At 40.1% G+C, this 17,843-nt stretch overlaps 1 protein-coding gene across 3 annotated transcripts in view; it reads left to right on the forward strand.

The window, feature by feature from the left end:
• LOC122057714 overlaps positions 1–17,843 on the forward strand; it is a 107,610-nt gene that overhangs the window by 73,053 nt on the left and 16,714 nt on the right. For all 3 annotated transcript variants that reach the window (XM_042619933.1, XM_042619931.1, XM_042619932.1), the window contains 7 exons: positions 257–311; positions 6,378–6,508; positions 6,636–7,154; positions 7,260–8,090; positions 8,186–8,262; positions 17,009–17,462; positions 17,559–17,645. In XM_042619933.1, the coding sequence (XP_042475867.1) occupies positions 257–311; positions 6,378–6,508; positions 6,636–7,154; positions 7,260–8,090; positions 8,186–8,262; positions 17,009–17,462; positions 17,559–17,645 (2,154 nt within the window). The remainder of the gene's footprint in view (positions 1–256; positions 312–6,377; positions 6,509–6,635; positions 7,155–7,259; positions 8,091–8,185; positions 8,263–17,008; positions 17,463–17,558; positions 17,646–17,843) is intronic.

Below are 17,843 nucleotides of genomic sequence, written 5' to 3' on the forward strand. Positions count from 1 at the left end.
TTTTTTTTTTTTGTGTGTGTGTGTGTGTGTGCATGAATTCCAGATTAACAGACTCTGAATTGGGATACTGCAGGCTGCTATGTCTGCTGAGAAATACCCTCCCTATGTTGAGTTTTTGATAATGTGTGAATCTGTAAAAGCTTAATGAATTTGAAACATTCTTGAACATTCTGTTGTCAATGTTGATACATTCTCCCACATATCTCAGTTAGAAATTTTATTCATTATGCAATTGGTTGCATATGCTTTGGTGCAGGGACTGGTTAAGTTGGAAGTTGAGGTGACAAACCTTGCAGCAAAAGCGGGGAAAGGTATTCATTGCCTAACACATTAATCTGCATGTTATCCTTGAAAGTAGAATTTGTTTCGTTTCTCAAAATAATAAATGTGAAATTATGTATTTGCTCTCTCTGTGCCATTTCTGTAACCTAAGCTGCTACTCATCTAGGTAGAATTTACAGTCATTGATGCTTCTAGATTCAATTGTAATGAGGACAATTTAGTAATAAAACTTGAACACCCGGTCTTTTTTTGGTCTTTCCTGCTTCAAAATGAAGTTTAGGAGATATACCTTAATAATCCTTGTAAACCCATTTGTGTCCTGGAACTTCTTCACCATTGTAAGGACTAAGGAGTTGGTGGAGATTTTCTAAGAATAATTGCTTTTATTAGAAATCTAGTAGATTAAGATATTTTATATGGTGAATATCTGTACCTGCTTCCAAGTACTGAATGTTAGTTGGAACTTGTCTTCAAAGGGATAAAAGCCAGAAACAAGGAGCTACTTTGTTAACATAGCAACTGTCTCAAGCCACACTGAGCTTTTAAATATAGTGTAGGTGCAGCCCTTTTTTTTTTCAACTCCAATTCATGTTTTTGTTATTAGTGTAACATCTTGGATAATTTATGTCACCATAAAGTCTCAGTAATCAACATCAAAAATAAATAAATAAATAAATTATGTCAAGGTAATAAAATTTGAATTCCATACATGCTTTTGTTGGATTTATATTTGAGCTTTTGTATAAAAAAAAATACTATCTTAGCATTGGAATTAAATTATCATATGTGTGTTACTATTGTTGAGTTTTAGGAGTTTTAGGGGTATTTTAGTTCTATCGGTTTCTCTTATGTACTAGTTATGATCAGCACAGGGTACAAGGGTATTCCTGACCCTGCCTAATTATTGAAGCATATATATATATATATATATATATATAGGGATTGACCTGTGGCAAACTATTTTTTTCTGATCTAAGCCGCAAGTCAGTTCCCCACTTTTGGGACTACTTTGTGACTCTTGCCTCTCACCTCTCTTCTCTCTTCTTCTTTTCTTCTTTTCTCCTTCTTTCCTTGGTTTGGTTATAGGATTCTGGAATTGTAACATGGTATCAGAGCCTCTATGATCAAACCTAGGGTTCATAAATTCCTCTCTTCTGATTTCTTTCTTTCGTTGAACCTCTCTGGTATGCAGCCTCCTCCTGCTGCATCTATAATGGATTAAATCACTCCCTTTCTCATTGATGTAGTGTTGGTTTTTTATTTGGATCGCGATATGATGCTGCTGAACTGAAGATTGAAAACCTTGGATCGATGCCACTACCCTTCTGCCCAAAATCGATTTTTGCAGGGTTTTCCTACTTCATCGATTTTTGTCCCTGTGGTTCTGGTAATTGATTTGATTATGCCTATGGTGGGATCAGGTTTTGATAATATTGCTCTGTACTAGAATCTTCCATTCTGTGGTGCTACAGAGATCTACACATAGGTGATTTACACTTTGCTTCTACATCAACAACCCTATCTTTTTGATTTTTTGGTTCCTCATAGCTAAGACCAAAACTACTACCCATGTTGCTACTACATCTTATTCGGACAATGTGAATGTCCAGATTACCTCTATCAAGCTCAAAGGAAGTTCGAATTACCTACTTTGGGTTCATTCTGTGAAGGTTTATCTTATGGCCAAAGATAAACTTCAATATACTTCGTCGTCTAATAAGAGATATAATGAATGGATGAAGGAAAATGTATTAATATTGGTCTGGCTATCAAATAGTATGGAACTAGATGTCACTGCCAATGCCATGTCCACGCTATTGTAAAAGGTGTATGAGATGATCTAAAGGAACCATATTCTCAAGAGAAGAATATGGCTCGTATCTATGATCTCAATGAGAAGTTGATCCAATTTCGCAAATCTAACAAGTTCCTACTAGAATGCTTCAGTGCTTTCAGGGGAATGGTTAAAGAACTCGATATTTTCTAGCCCTTGACTACAGATATTGACAAGCTAAAAGCTCAGCGTTATGAATTTTTTGTTTCCAAATTCCTAGTTGGCTTGAATAATGACTTGAAGGTAGTGAAGGGCCACTTACTTGCTGGGGAAACTGTCCCTACATTGAATGATACTTACTCAAGACTTTAGTGTATCACATCTTCTATAAAAACCTGATCAGTCCACCAAAGACAATTCAGCCTTCCTTGCTAATTGTGGACGTGGCCGAGGTCGTGGGGGAGGCTGTATATTTGTTGGTTGGGGTTCTAGTGGACAGCAATCTGATCGTTCTTCTCGTTAGTGCTCTTACTGTGTCTAGTCCAACCATATTGTAGAGACTTGTTAGGCAAAACTTGGCAAGCCAAAGTGGGCAACCCAGTTAGCCAATCATGCAGTGTCAGATAATGTTGATGGTAATGACATGGTGTCAAACCAAGGACTTCTTCAGGAGATTCTTCTACCAGTCTACGTGATATCAATCAATTACTAAGACGTCTGCAAACTCTTGAGGCATCCCTTAATACATCCAATGGTGCGTCTACATCCGCTGCTACCTTGGCTCATACAAGTACATAAGCTTCCTTACCACTACTTTTGCTTCCTTACCAATTACCACTACTTCTACCCCTTGGATAATTGATTTAGGGGCCTTTGCTCATATGACTGGTAAGTCATTCCTGTTTAATTCATTTTCTCCTAGTACCACCTCTACATCTGTTATTCTTGCAAAATGGTGCTTCAACACCTGTTTTAGGTCATGGTGCTATCTCACCTACATCTTCAATTAACCTATCCTTTGTGTTACATGTTCCTCAATTTCCATTAAGTCTCCTCTCAGTGAGTCAGTTAACCAGGTCATTAAATTGCTCAGTAACTTTCTTTCCTTCTTACTGTGTTTTTCAGAATCTTCACACGAGGAAGACAATTGGTGGAGGGCGTGAAAAAGATGTTTAATATTATCTATACTGTGGTACTCCTACTTCTTCTGCTGTTGCTACAGCCTTTGGAGATGTGACTCTGTTCCAATGGCACTGTCATTTAGGTCATTTTCCCTTGTCTAGGCTGAAAATTCCTAGTTTTAAGTCTTTGTTGAAGTTAGTGTGAAGCCTGTGAGTTGGGAAAGCATCACTGTGTGTCTTTTTCATCTCGCTCCGTGGCTCGTAGTCCGTCTTTATTTTCTTTTGTACATTCAAATGTTTGGGGCCCTTGTAGAGCCAGCAATAGATTTGGATTTTGATATTTTGACTTTTGTGGATGACCACTCTCGTATTACATGGTTGTATCTCTTAAAGGATCGATCTGAATTTTTATACGTGTTTCAGAATTTTTATAATGAAATAAAAACTCAATTTGGCATTTTAATTAAAATTTTCCATTCTCATAATGCTTTAGAGTATGTCCAAAATGAGATTTCTGAATTTTGTGCTGCATGTAACTAGCTGCTCCTATACCCTTCAACAAAATGGGATGGTTGAGCGTAGAAATCGGCATCTCCTAGAGGTAGCACGGGCAATTATGTTACACATGCACGTTCCAAATAATTTCTAGTGTGATGGAGTTTTAACTGCCTGTCATTTAATTAATTGCATGCCATCCTCAATTCTTTCTGATTAGTCTCTGTTTTTCATTGTTTTTCCTAACTTACCGAGTTTTTCGGTTCCTCCACGGGTTCTTGGCTGTGTCTGCTTTGTTCACAACTTGCATTCTCAGTCCGATAAGTTTTCTCTTAGGTCCACTAAATGCATTTTTTTGGGTTATTCCTGTATTCAAAAAGGGTACAAGTGCTATGACTCAATTGCTCACCGAAACTTTGTTAGTGCTGATGTATCCTTTTTTGAAGGCACCATTTTTTTCTTCCCAGGCATCCCATTCCGGGACTGAGTGGACTTCCACAGCTCCGCCTCTTATTCCTACTCATTCCATTTCCTTGATGTCCCTAATGCCAGCGTCACACCCCCTCTACATGTTTATCAGCGCCAGAAGAAGCTCGGACTCCCCAATGTCGATACTACTACTCCAGATGATTCGCTCCCTCCACTATTGCCTTCCTCTGGTGAAGCTCTTATCCCTCCTGTCCTTGATGACTTACCAATTGCTTATTGTAAAGATGCACACACATACACCCAAAAATCTATGGCTATGTATCCAATTGATAATTTTTTTTCCTTGTATCATCTTCCATCGACTATCCATGGTCTTTCATTGCCCCTTTCTACTCATACCATTCCAAAAACTCATGCTGATGCTCTGCGTATCCCTAGATGGAAAACTGTCAGATGTAGAAATGGATGCTCTCTTGATCCGTGCCACCTGGAGCCTGTAGATTTACCTCCTGGTAAGGACTTAATGAAGTGTTATTGGGTTTATACCTTTAAATATCATTTTGATGGCTTTGTTGAACGGTTAAAAGTTGTTCTGGTTGCCAAGGGGTATACTTAGATGTATAGGGTTGATTATTTTGAGACATTCTCTCCTGTTGTTAGGCTGAACTCTATTCGCCTCATTTCTCTTGCTGTTAACTATGATTGGCCATTGTTTCAATTGGACATCAAGAATGCATTTTTATATGTTGATTTGCAGGAAGTGTATATGGAGCAAGCTTCTAGTTATGTTGCTCAGGGGGAGAATAGTAGATGGGTGTTTCATTTACACAAGGCTATCTATGGACTTAAACAGTCCTCTCGGGCATGGTTTGACAAATTCAGTGCTACTGTGGTAAATTGTGGTTTTTCTCAATGCCATTTTGACTACTCTGTCTTCGTTCGTTGCAGAGGTAATAAATTGGTTGTCTTAGTGGATTATGTGGATGATATTATACTCACTGGTAATATTAGACAGGGATTTATGAAGTTAAGAACTACTTACAGCAACACTTTTAGACCAAACACTTAGGTCGGCTTCACTATTTTCTCGGGATTGAAGTGGTTAGATGCAAGAAGGGGATCAGTTTATATTAGAGAAAGTATGTGTTGGATCTCCAATCTAATACTGGTATGCTTGCATCCAGGCCTATAGATGTCCCTATGGATCCCCACCAGAAATTTGGTGTTAGTGATGGTGAACTTCTCCAATATGTGCATCAGTACAGGAGTTTGGTTGGCAAGTTGATATATCTAACAATCACACGACCTGACATTTCTTATGTTGTTGGAGTCCTTAGTCAGTTCATGCAGTCTCCTCAAAAAGCACATTGGGATGCGGCTATTCTTGTTCTTCGGTATTTGAAGGGTGTTCTTGGTAAAAGGCTGATCTATCGCCCTAATCGGCATATGGAGCTGGTTGCCTACTCCAATACTGATTGGGCTGGCTCTGCTAGTGATTGTAGGTCCACTACAAGTTATTGTACCTTTGTTGGAGATAATCTGGTTACATGGAAAAGTAAGAAGCAGATTACCAATGCCCGGTCTAGTGCTAAAGCAGAATACAAAGCTATGGCTCACACCGTCACTGAGTTTATGTGGTTACGGTCGTTACTTTTGGAGTTGGGTTTTCCCGTAACTAAACTTATGAAGATGTACTGTGACAGCCAAGCAGTTGTGTATATTGCTAGTAACCCTATCTTCCACGAGAGGACTAAACATATTGAAGTGGATTATCACTTTGTTCGTGATGTTGTTCTAAAGAAATTAGTTGAGACACCTTTTTTTCCTTCCTCAGATATGTTTACTAAGTCTCTATTTGCTCCTAGTTTTCGCAATGATTGTACCAAGCTGAGCATGGGTGATGTATATGCTCCAACTTGAGGGGGAGTGTTGAGTTTTAGGAGTTTTAGGGGTATTTAGGTCCTATCGGTTTCCCTTATGTACTAGTTATGATCAGCGCAGGGTACAGGGGTGTTCCTGTCCCTACCTAATTATTGAAGCATATATATATATATAATATTAAGGGATTGACCTGCGGCAGACTTTTTTTTTCTGGTCTAAGCTGTGGGTTAGTTCCCCACTTCTGGGACTACTTTGTGACTCTCACCTCTCTTCTCTCTTCTTCTTTTCTTCTTCTATTCTCCTCCTTTCCTTGGCTTGATTACAGGATTCTGGAATTGTAACAACTGTCATCTATTTTATTTGATTACTTAATGTTTGATGTTTGTATAATATAGGCGAAGTTGTTGGTGCATCTTCCATACCTGTTGGACGTGGTGTAAATACACTGAAGAAGGTAGCTTCAGTGAGGATGCTGCATCAGTCATCTGATGGCCAAAATCTTGTTTCATATCCACTAACAAGAAAGGTGTGTACATGTTCTTGCCATCATAGACTCATGTATGTCTCCATGAGTGACTTTCCCGCAATGCTTGTTCACATCAGACCTTTAAATTATGTATCCTTCTGCTTATCCAGATTTTTCTTTCCTCCAGGGCCAGCTGAGCACTGAAGAAGGAATAAGTGGTTATGGATGTTTGTTTGTTTCTACTAGTTTTTTTGAAAGGAAGACGGTTGCAAACTTTAATAGGGATGTGGAAAGTGTGAATGAGACTGACAGGAATTCAGGTTTCTGGGTGGGTCTTGGCCCAGAGGGACCATGGGAGAGCCTTCAGTCATTGTTGCCACTGTCAGTAATTCCCAAAATGTTGAAAGAAGATTTTGTTGCCTTACAAGTTGTCATGAAGAATGGGAAGAAGCATGCTGTATTCAGAGGCCTTGCAACAGTCATAAATGACTCAGATGTCAAATTGGATCTGTCTGTCTGTCCTATTTCTATGCTTCATAACCCTGCTCTTTCAGTTTCAGAATCTAGCTGTCGGAACACTGTGGCAGAGGAGGTATTTGAGAACCAGCGTTATCATTCAATTTCTGGTTGGGGTAATAAGTGGCCTGGTTTTCGTGGTAATGATTCAGGGCGCTGGAGTACAAGGGATTTCTCATATTCATCCAAGGTGAAGTCTAACTTCAGATTTACTTTTCATCACCCTTAATTCAATATTTTATCTTAAATGTCTGATGGTTGTAAAATGACTCTTCTACTTGCTTTTATTTTGAAGGACTTCTTTGAGCCTCCCCTCCCAGCTGAATGGAAATGGACATCTACATGGACTATTGATAAATCCCATTGTGTGGACCTTGATGGTTGGGCGTATGGACCTGACTATCGGAGCATAAAATGGCCTCCAACTTCTCCCAAAACATGCGCAAAATCTGCTCAAGATTTTTTCAGGCGAAGGCGTTGGATACGTACGCGGCAACAAGTAATTGATGAAAATGTTGACAGCTTAAATAAAACTGTTGCTGTTTCTAGTCCAGGAGCATCAACTGTCTTACCTTGGAGAAGTATGGCCAAGGATTCTGACTTATGCTTGCAAGTTCGTCCTTTTGTTGAGCATCCTCAGTCTCCATACTCGTGGGGTCATGCAGTTGCTGTAGGTTCTGGCTATGCCTATGCTAACGACCAATCTTTTGTTGATCAGGGTTCACTTTCTAGACATAATACCATGAAACGAGGAAATATGAATCCAATTTTTACATTTAGGTTGAATCAGCTTGAGAAGAAGGATATTATTTTGTATTGTTCTCCTAGTAATACCAGTAAAGAATATTTTTGGCTTAGTATTGGCACAGATGCCTCAGTGCTTCACACAGAACTAAATGCACCTGTGTATGATTGGAAAATTTCTATCAATTCTCCTCTGAAATTGGAGAACAAGCTTCCTTGTCCTGCAGAATTCACAGTCTGGGAGAGAACAAAAGAAGGGAATGGTGTTGAGAAGCAACATGGCATTATCTCATCACGCAAGAGTGTACATATTTATTCAGCAGATATCAGGAAGCCTATTTATCTTTCATTGTTTGTTCAAGGAGGTTGGGTTTTGGAAAAGGTATTTGAGATTTTTCAGATTTAATGTCTAGTAACTCTTTAGGACCAAAGTGGATGCTGTTTCATTTTATATCATGTTGCATTGATTGTCTGCAGGACCCTATTCTGATTTTGGACCTGTCATCACTTCTCCATGTTTCATCCTTTTGGATGGTTCATCAACAAAGTAACAGGTTTGTGTTGATTTGATTTTAGCATGCTGCCTTTCCTTTATATAATGGCTTCTTGGATGTGGAGAAACACGTGACGACAATTACTTAACTACATTTTTATCAACATATATCCTTCACTTAACTACTATTTATCAACATATATTTGTCACTTCAGGAAGATGAAGTTATGTAATGGAGGAAAAAAGCAGTTTTTACTCGAAGGTTTTTGCATAGTATGAAAGTCTTCCTTGACTGTTATAACTTTAGTTTAGATTTCATTTGCATTTTACCAAACTTTTTAATTTCCTTGGGATCTCTCCCGGTCAAATATTTGGGTCTCCCTCTCATCTCTTCCAAGCTTTCTGCCCATCACTGCACTCCCATCCTCAACCGTATAAAAAAATGCTTCAGCTTTGGAAAGGTAAAATCCTCTTTTATGATGGCCATCTTGTGCTTGTCATATCCGTTCTCTAATCTTGCTATCTTTATTGGTCTGGTATCTATGCCCTTCCCAATCCACCATCAAGGTTGCAGAGTCACTCCTCTACGCCTTTCTTTGGAAAGGGTTAACTGCGCCAAATTTCTCCACCCTCTCAAATGGTCTTCCATTTGTCTTCCCAAAGTTGAAGGAGGCTTGGGTCTCCGCAGAATCAAAGATGTCAACTCTGCTAGCATCCTCAAGCTCATTAGGAAAATTGCCTCCAAGCATAACATCTGGGTTTCCTGGGTCTACTCCTTCCTCCCTCGTAAGGATTCCATTTGGTCTGTCTCCCCCTTCTTTAATACTTCATGGGTCTAGCGTAATATTCTTCATGCTAGACCCTCTACTTTTCTGGCCATCTGCATCTCCATTGGGAACAATTCCTCCACCTCCTTTTGGCTTGATCCTTGGTATCCTGCAAGCATCCTTTCGTCCTTGTTCAGTGCTACATTCATTTATTCTTCAGGCATTCCTCGAGATGCCAAGGTTTCCTCTATCATCACTAATGGTGTGTGGTCCCCCTCCCTCCCCCCCTCTTGGTCATCGTGGTAGAATGAATTGAGTCTCTTGGTCCCCCTCGTCCTCTGGCCAATTTAGCTCATCCTCTGCCTAAAATTTGATTAGAGCTAGAGGGCCCTTAGTTCCCTGGTGAAACTGTTTGGTTCAATGGTCATATCCCCCGCCTTTCCTTCACTTCTTGGTGTGCCCTAGTGGACTACCTTTCCACCCTGTCTTTCCTAATCTACATACACATTCAGGTTCTCCTTACCTATTGCCATTGTTGGAATGGTACTGAAGATGCCAATCATCTTTTCTTCTCTTGCCCCTTTGCTCCTTCTGTTTGGAAGCGTGTTCTTTGCTATTGCTAGCCTTATAGAATGCTTAGTCTTCCCCTCCTTAGAGAGTGGATTTGGGTCAACATGTCCTTTGCAGGTAGTAATGTTTGTGACGCTGCTGGTAATCTTGCCTTTTGCGTCTTCATCAATCACATTCGAATGGAAAGTAACCTCCATAGATGAACGTCAGATATTTTGTCCCCTTCTTCCTCCCCTTCCCAATCCACCCCTCTCCTCAACAAATTCATTCCCAGTCACCTTATCCCTTCCCTCCAAACCATTCACTCTGGCCAAGAAATTCATGATTTTGTCCAATCCCACAAGCCCCCTGATGCATGCAGCATGGGTATTTTAACCTCTTATTGGGACACCATCAATAATGATCTCACCAAAGCCATAAAATCTTCTTCTTCAACCCTTCCCAAGTCCGTAGCATCAACCACACCTTTCTCTGCCTCATCCTCAAGAAAGAAGGTGCTTCTTCCATGGCAAACTTTAGGCCAATCTCCTGTACAAGTTCATAGCCATAGCTCTTGCCAATCGCATCCAGGTTTTCATTGATTTTTCTTATCAGTGCCAATCAATTGGCCAACATTGCTGGTCGAAGCATACTGATCATCATTCTTTTCCATTAGATCGTCCGTGGGTTTGATAGGAAATCCTATTCCCCTGTTTCCCTATTAAAGTTTGACATCTGCAAGGCTTTCGACTCCATCAGATGGGATTTCATCTCGAGTCCTTCTCACCATGTCTTTCCCACCATCCTTTGTCAACTGGATCCATTCTTATATTTCCTCCCCCAAATTCCCCTCCATTGCGGGATGCCCCCTTTCCCTCTTCCTTTTTTGCCTCGCTCTAGAGGTCCTCTCCAAATCCATGCAATCTCACATTGACAACCTCCTTATCTCTCCTATTCCCAAATGCAAAGCTTCCAATCTCACCCACCTAGCTTTCGTTGATGATCTTATGATTTCCTTCAAAGCGGATGTGGGCTCGATTTCTTCCATCATGTCCTCTCTCCACCTCTTTGAGTCCCTCTTTGGCCTTTGTATAAATCTGCTCAAATCCATCTCTTTCTCATTGGTGTCTCTGAGTCCACTAAAGCTCGTCTTCTTGAGCTTATTGGATTCTCTATTGGCACTCTGTTTGTTAAATACCTTGGCCCTCCCCTCATTTCCTCCAGACTCCAGCCCATCACTGGGCCCCGATGCTCAATCAAATCTGCAAGTGACTCCAGCTTTGGAAAGGCAACTGTTATCTTATGTGGGTCGTCTAGATCTCATCCGATCAATGCTCCAATCTTCCTATATCTACTGGTCAGGAGTCTTCCTACTTCCCAATTCCACCATTAAATCCATTGACTCCCTTTTCTGCTCCTTTCTGTGGAAAGGTTCCAATTCCAATAGATTTCTCCACCCCATCCGATAGTCCTCTACTTCCCCAAACGAGAAGGTGGTCTTGTCTTGAGAAGAATCAAGGATGTCAACTCAGTTGCCATCCTCAAGCTTACCTAGAAGGTGGTATCCAAGCAACCAGGTATTTGGGTCACCTGAGTCTACTCTTCCCTTTTGAGCAATGACTCCCTTTGGACTTGCAGCACCAATCCTAACTCCTCTTGGGTTTGGCACAAGATCCTTCTTGCTAGGCCCCAAGCCTTGACTGCCATAAATCCCTCAGTAGCAATGGTATAGATACTTCTTCTGGCTTGACAGCTAGCACCCAGCTGGTGTGCTATCATTGATTGTGGGTCATAGATCAGTCTATTCCTCCGGTCTCCCTAGATCTTCTAGTGTCTCCTTGATTATCTCCCATGGGACTTGGTCCCCTTCCTCAACATCTCCTCTTTCTGACATTTGGCAATCCCTTCACTCCATTCCCCCCCCCCCACCTTCCTCTGGTGCTGATCGAATCATTTGGTCTCCTTCCCCTTTGGGATGCTTCTCCTCCTCTGCTTGGAACCTATTTTGGTCCTCCAACCCCTCTATCCCCTGGCATAATGTTGTTTGGTTCCGACCACATCTCTCGCCACAACCTCACTGTCTAGGGAGCCCTCTCTAACTGTCTCCCTACCCAATACTTTCTCATCTATCACCGTTTACCTGTCTTCTCTGCTTGTTGTCTTTGCTGGAACGGTCTAGGTGACACCAACCGTCTTTTCTTCGAGTGCCCCTTCTCCTCCCGTATTTGGAAGCTTGTCCACACCAAATGCTGGCCTGCTCGGAGAGAATGGATTTGAATTGACATGACTTTTTCTAAAAGATCTATTTGTGACACTACTAAAAAGCTTGCCTTTGGGTTAGCTATTAGCCATATCTGGATGGAGCACAGATTTTGTAGATGGACCTCCAACTCTAGATCTTTCCATAAGATTTGGAAGGTCATCTACTTTAACATCTCTTCCAAACTTGGCTCCCTCCCTCTTAGGCTTGTTGTTGATTCCCAAGGAACAGGCTTCTTGTTGTCTCTTGGGGTCCCTTTCAGTCCATTTTGACCTCCTCTCCCCACTTTTTTCTCTGAATTTATTTATATTATTCATCCAAAAGAAAAGCCTAAGAAAGCTGTTGCATGATTACATCACTCACACAGCTAGGAATTAGGAAACCAATTGGAGACTTCAGAGGCAGAAAATAGTTCTGGTCAGCACCTAGAAAACTTTTTAATCACACTGGCAAATCAATCAACAGCCGACCAGTATTAGCACTAACTCTGGGATAAGACCTGGAATGGCATTCAAATATTTTCCTTAAGCATATCAACATAAACTCCAAGAATAATTTCCTACTCCTTGGCCACTAAGACACGGCTGTTGAACGTCTCTTGGCCATGCCGTTCTGACATCTGACCCCTGTTAGCCTTAAGAGATACATTCAGACCCATTTAACCATGTGACAGTTCAAGAACAAATGTACAGAAGCTTCCTCATCTTCACAGCTTGAATAGCATCTGTTTGCCAAACTTCAGTGCTTATGCTGTAAAATGTCCAGATTCGGAACTTTAAGGGCTAAAACCCAGGCACAGGTAGCAATTGCTGAAACAAGAGAAACTAGAACCTCCATCCAAGACCCTCCTATCCTTATAGTCCCAATGAAATACATAGTTGTAAAGCCAACAAACCATATGCTTCATCCATCTCCTTTATTCTGCAAATTTCTTCTAAACTGAGGTAGCCAACTGCCAAGAGACAATCTAATTCCTTATTTCAACACATCTGTCCAACTCCTCTAACGTGCTTCTGCTAATCTGTACATTCTCGCACAACAATATCAATGATGCTTCATACTATTTGTCCAATTCCCACATGATGGGCTTCTGCCACACCCCTTCAATCCCACCCACGCGCAACCAGACCATATTTTGCTATTATTACCTCCCTCCATGTAGCAGAATGGTCATACTGAACCTCCATATTCATTTACCCAGATCTGAACCCAAACACCCATCTTTTTTGTTCACATACCACTATAACTAAATGATATGTATTCCTTCTTTGTTTGAATTCACCCTTCGTTTCTCCATATTATTCGTGACAAATAGGTGCCGGCAACACTGACTTAATGTACACAGGATTCTAGATGTCAGTCTTGTGTAAGTATCACCCTCCCCTCAATAAATAAGAATATCTTTTTTTCTTTTCCATATTCCTCAGGGCAGGTTCTTACTGCTGTTGATCTTGGATGGGGCACCTGTAAATGTCACCAGGATGGTAGCTGCTAGATTAGTCCGTGAAAGTTCGACCCTCCCCACTCCAGCCTCTTTTCCTTCCAGGAAGGGTTCTGTATTACCATTGATCTTGGGTCAGTTTGCCATAAACAACTGAGGGGGACCTGACTATTTTGTTTTTCCATTTCAGCAACAGACATGAAATTCTATCGATGTTAACTGTCAAGATATGAGGAGAGGCTACACATCAAACTGATCTAGGAGGACCGGTAGAAAAAGGGAATCCCATGATTTGTTGTAATCGGCCTCAACCACATGGTTTATATTTTAGATCTTATGTCTTGATAACTTCCTTTCATGAGTATAAGTTTGTTAAAGTTGGAAGAAGAAATCTCAGCTCAACAAATCTTTTTCCCGAAACAGGGCCTGCTACAATTGTGTTGCACCATTGAACTTTTTTTATGGTCATGTAGATCTCATGTAAGTTGTCAAGCCTAGGCTATTCATGTTTTTTCTGACTACTACAACCGTAGTCACCTTTCGTCTATCCCTTGGTTTTCTAATCTTTCTAATATGTAAAAGACCACTTATTTTTCACCGCTGCACTGGAAGGCCCATTCTGCAAATGTCCATACCACATTAAATGGCACTCTCTTATCTTCTATCAGGGCTACTCCTAGATCATCTTGTAAAAGGAAAAGAGAAGAAAGAGAGGCCTGCTATTGTGGAGCAAAGGGAGTCCCCGTCGATTGTATTGGGGCTGCCCTCCTTCATTCATTAAATAAAATAGCTATTACAAGTCGTACTAGGAATAGGAAATAAAAAAATGAACAAAATAAACTAATACTAAATGCTAAATTCTAACCATATTATGTCCTAGTAGAACTAGGAAAACCCAAATCCACAGTTCTAATAGGACTAGGAAAACCCAAGGGAGGAGTCTCTGGCTCTTCCTTTCTCTCAATAGACTTCTAACACTCCCCCTCAAGTTGGAGACTGGAGTGTATATATATATATATATATATAACAATAGAAAGCTCCAGCTTGTGAGCTTGGGCAAACAAGAACTTCAATGAACACGGAGAGAACTTTAATCAACCATCATAAAGCCATCAACAACTCCAAAAGCAAAGAAAGCTCTTCCAAAGAAGGCACTCTAATACCAATGAAAGCCCTTCCTAAAGATGGTAACCCAATGGCAACGAACAATAGCAACACCAAAAGCTTTTCCCAAAGAAGGCACTCCAACAAAAGTGTAGCATCCAGTAGCTACATCAAAAGACCTTCCCAAAAGAAGGCACTCCAACAGAAGTGTAGCGCCCAACAGCTACATCAAAGAACTTCCCAAAGAAAGCACTACAACAAAAATTACAGCTCCAATAGCTACAACAAAAGTACTGACGAGCCCCAAACAGAGATCTCCCCAAATAGACATCTCACAGATAATTCCACAGATAAATTGGCAACATCAGGTCTGTGGGGATCAAACAATATCAGGTTGTTGAATATACCAAACAACATCAGGTCGCTGAATATATCATCTTCAAAAGATAAAATAGTTATTGAGGACAGACGAGCAAATACGTCTTCAAATGAAATAATCTTGAGCAGACATAATCTTGAGTGAACAATTAATCAAATTGTGCAGATAATAATATGAATCTTCCCCTCACGTGTAGCATTACACAAGGACAAATAATCAGCATCGCAAAAGGAAGATTATCCAACTTCTCAAAACCCTACAAAATCGATTTCTCTAGCAACAATCGATTTAGGACAAATTAAGAAGACACAAACTTTGCATCAAACCTTCATTGAAACCCTAGTTCTTATTTTTCTAAATAAGAACTAGGGCTTCACCAGTAGCATGATACCTTTGAAGGACTCTCAAACCAGCAACTTGTTAAGGCTCTATGTAAAGAGAAGAGAAGAAAAAGAGAGAGAAAGATAGACCTGCTATTGTGGAGCAAAGGGAGTCCGAATCGATTATATTGGGGCTGCCCTCCTTCATTCATTATATAGAATAGCTATTACAAATCCTACTAGGAATAGAAAATAACAAAATAGAACAAACTAGGAAACTAATATTAATTGCTTAACTTCTAATTGTATTCTGTCCCAATAAGACTAGGCAAACCCACAGTCCTAATAGGACTAGGAAAACCCAAGGGAGGAGTCGCTGGCTCCTCCTTTCTCTCAATAGACTTCTAACACATCTAAAAAAATAATAATAAATAAATAAAATTGTAGTTTTGCCACTCATCCATCGCAACATCCTTATCTCAGCTACACTTGACCATTTATAAAATTTATTACCTAAAAAAAAGGAAATGGCATTAATGTCATTGTTGTTGATCTTGCTATTCAGGTTTTGTCAAAATTTACCTTCAATCTCTTCTGCTTTCACTTGTCAGACTACCTTCCCACCTTCCCCCTACCCTATATATATATGACTCTTCTCTCAAAACATGAAAACATGTAAGGATTCCTGTATACAAATCACACTTCATTTTTTGTCTTCTGTGAAGGAAATTAACTTTGGAAATTATCAGATCAGTGACCAGACTCCTTTTCGATTGTGCTCAATGGCAATCCCATTGTTTAAATAATTTAATCTTTTTTTTTTCCAAGATAAGATTCACTTGCTTGCAGTGTCCCCAGTGGAGCATTTGTTCAAAGAATTTGTTGATGAACTTGTGACTGAAACCTCATATTTGTGATTCATAATGCAGCATGATTCTGAAAGGCTTGTATTCTCAACTCGAATTATTGCTACCATCGAGATCATATAAACATCCAGTCATCAATATGTTCTAACCATTAGGATAGTAACTTGACCTGCCTATGATCGCTTTCTCTTTTTCCTTGAAACTGACTTCCTAATGCCTTCTCTGCATACCCTTGCTTTCATGCCATTTTAATTACTAAACCACTATATACAACAGAGGTTGAGTTTTAACACCAAATTACCAACTTGAACCCTCAATGCCTCTCAGAAAGTTCCATCTTTTCTGTCAACTAATGATTTTTTATCAATAAGGGGTTAACTAATCCGAAAGGACGTTGAAAAGAACTAATTAGTACCCATCAACTGAGGAAATTAATAGTCCCCCACTGATCAAGAAATCAACTCTATATCTGGTAGCATCATATAACCTGCACTGGAACATTCAGTTGTCTGTGTCAAACAATTTTGGTTGGTTAAAATGCTTCCATGTGGTAGCGCTGACCTAAAAGCATCAATGAGTGATGATCTAACCAGTTAGACCAGCCTGTCTTTAAAAAATTGCCCATAACTATATCTGGTCTGAGTTTTGAAACACCAGTATTTCCATGATGTGGTAAAAGTTACCGAATCAAGGAACTCACCTTTCTAGTAGACCATTGGTTGGTGCATGTCAGAGATGAGATATAGACATGTTACAAGTACAAACCCAGGTCACCAACAGATACAGTAATAGTGACTTGAACCTTCATTCATGTGAGTTCATCAAAATAATATACACAAGCAGTCACTTGTGTCTATGTCAAACTTCATAAAATGACAGAATGGGGAAGATGTGTGATGATTAATCTGGTCTATTTCCTTGATGATGAGTTTATGGTTTTATCTAGATTGATGCATCTAATACAAAATTTACATGGCACTGAAACATCTGAATATAACATCTGTCAGAAAGAGTTCTGTTTGAAACTTTGGGCTTTCATAATCCAGGCAAGAATAATAGAAGTCTCCATCTAAACTAGAACCATTTCCATTTACTGATATTCATATCCATCATGTGTGCAGGAGGCTGCGTGTGAGCATTGAACGCGACATGGGAGGAACTAGTGCTGCTCCGAAGACAATTAGATTTTTTGTTCCATATTGGATAAGTAATGATTCATCACTGCCATTGGCATATCAGGTGGTGGAGGTTGAGACCACGAACAACTCAGACACTGATTCACTTTCACTCTCAAGAGCAGTTAAATCTGCTAAGATGGCCTTGAAAAATCCTGTAAATCCAAATGATTATAGAAATCCTGCCACACACAGAAACATTCAAGTATTAGAAGTAATTGAGGACACAAGTCCAACTCCTGTCATGCTATCTCCACAAGACTATATAAGCCGTGGTGGGGCTTTTCCTTTTCAGTCCCGAAATGATGCTTATCTATCACCACGTGTGGGAATTGCTGTTGCTATTTTCCGCTCTGAACATTACACTCCTGGAATTTCTCTGCTTGAGCTGGAAAACAAGGTGAGAAACTATCTAAAGGGACAGTTATTTTCTTCATATTTATGATTTCAGTTTCTTAGTTCTAGTCCATGATGGATAAAGTTGTTTCTTTTATAGGAACGGATTGATGTTAAGGCCTTTGCATCAGATGGATCATATTACAAGCTTTCAGCCCTGCTAAACATGACATCTAACAGGACAAAGGTCAATATCTACCGTTATCTACATATTCTTGTGATTTTCATGCAATCCTACACCACGTATGGCACTAACTGACACAGAAAATATATGCTTCCTAGATTATCTAAGTTGTTCAAAATTTGGCTAAGGAGTGGTAGCGAAGGATCCCGCATTCATGACTTAGGTCCAGCAAGAAATGCCCACTGAGCTTCCACCCCCCCC

Source organism: Macadamia integrifolia, chromosome 12 (genome assembly GCF_013358625.1).
Source record: "Macadamia integrifolia cultivar HAES 741 chromosome 12, SCU_Mint_v3, whole genome shotgun sequence".
Lineage (NCBI taxonomy): Eukaryota > Viridiplantae > Streptophyta > Magnoliopsida > Proteales > Proteaceae > Macadamia > Macadamia integrifolia.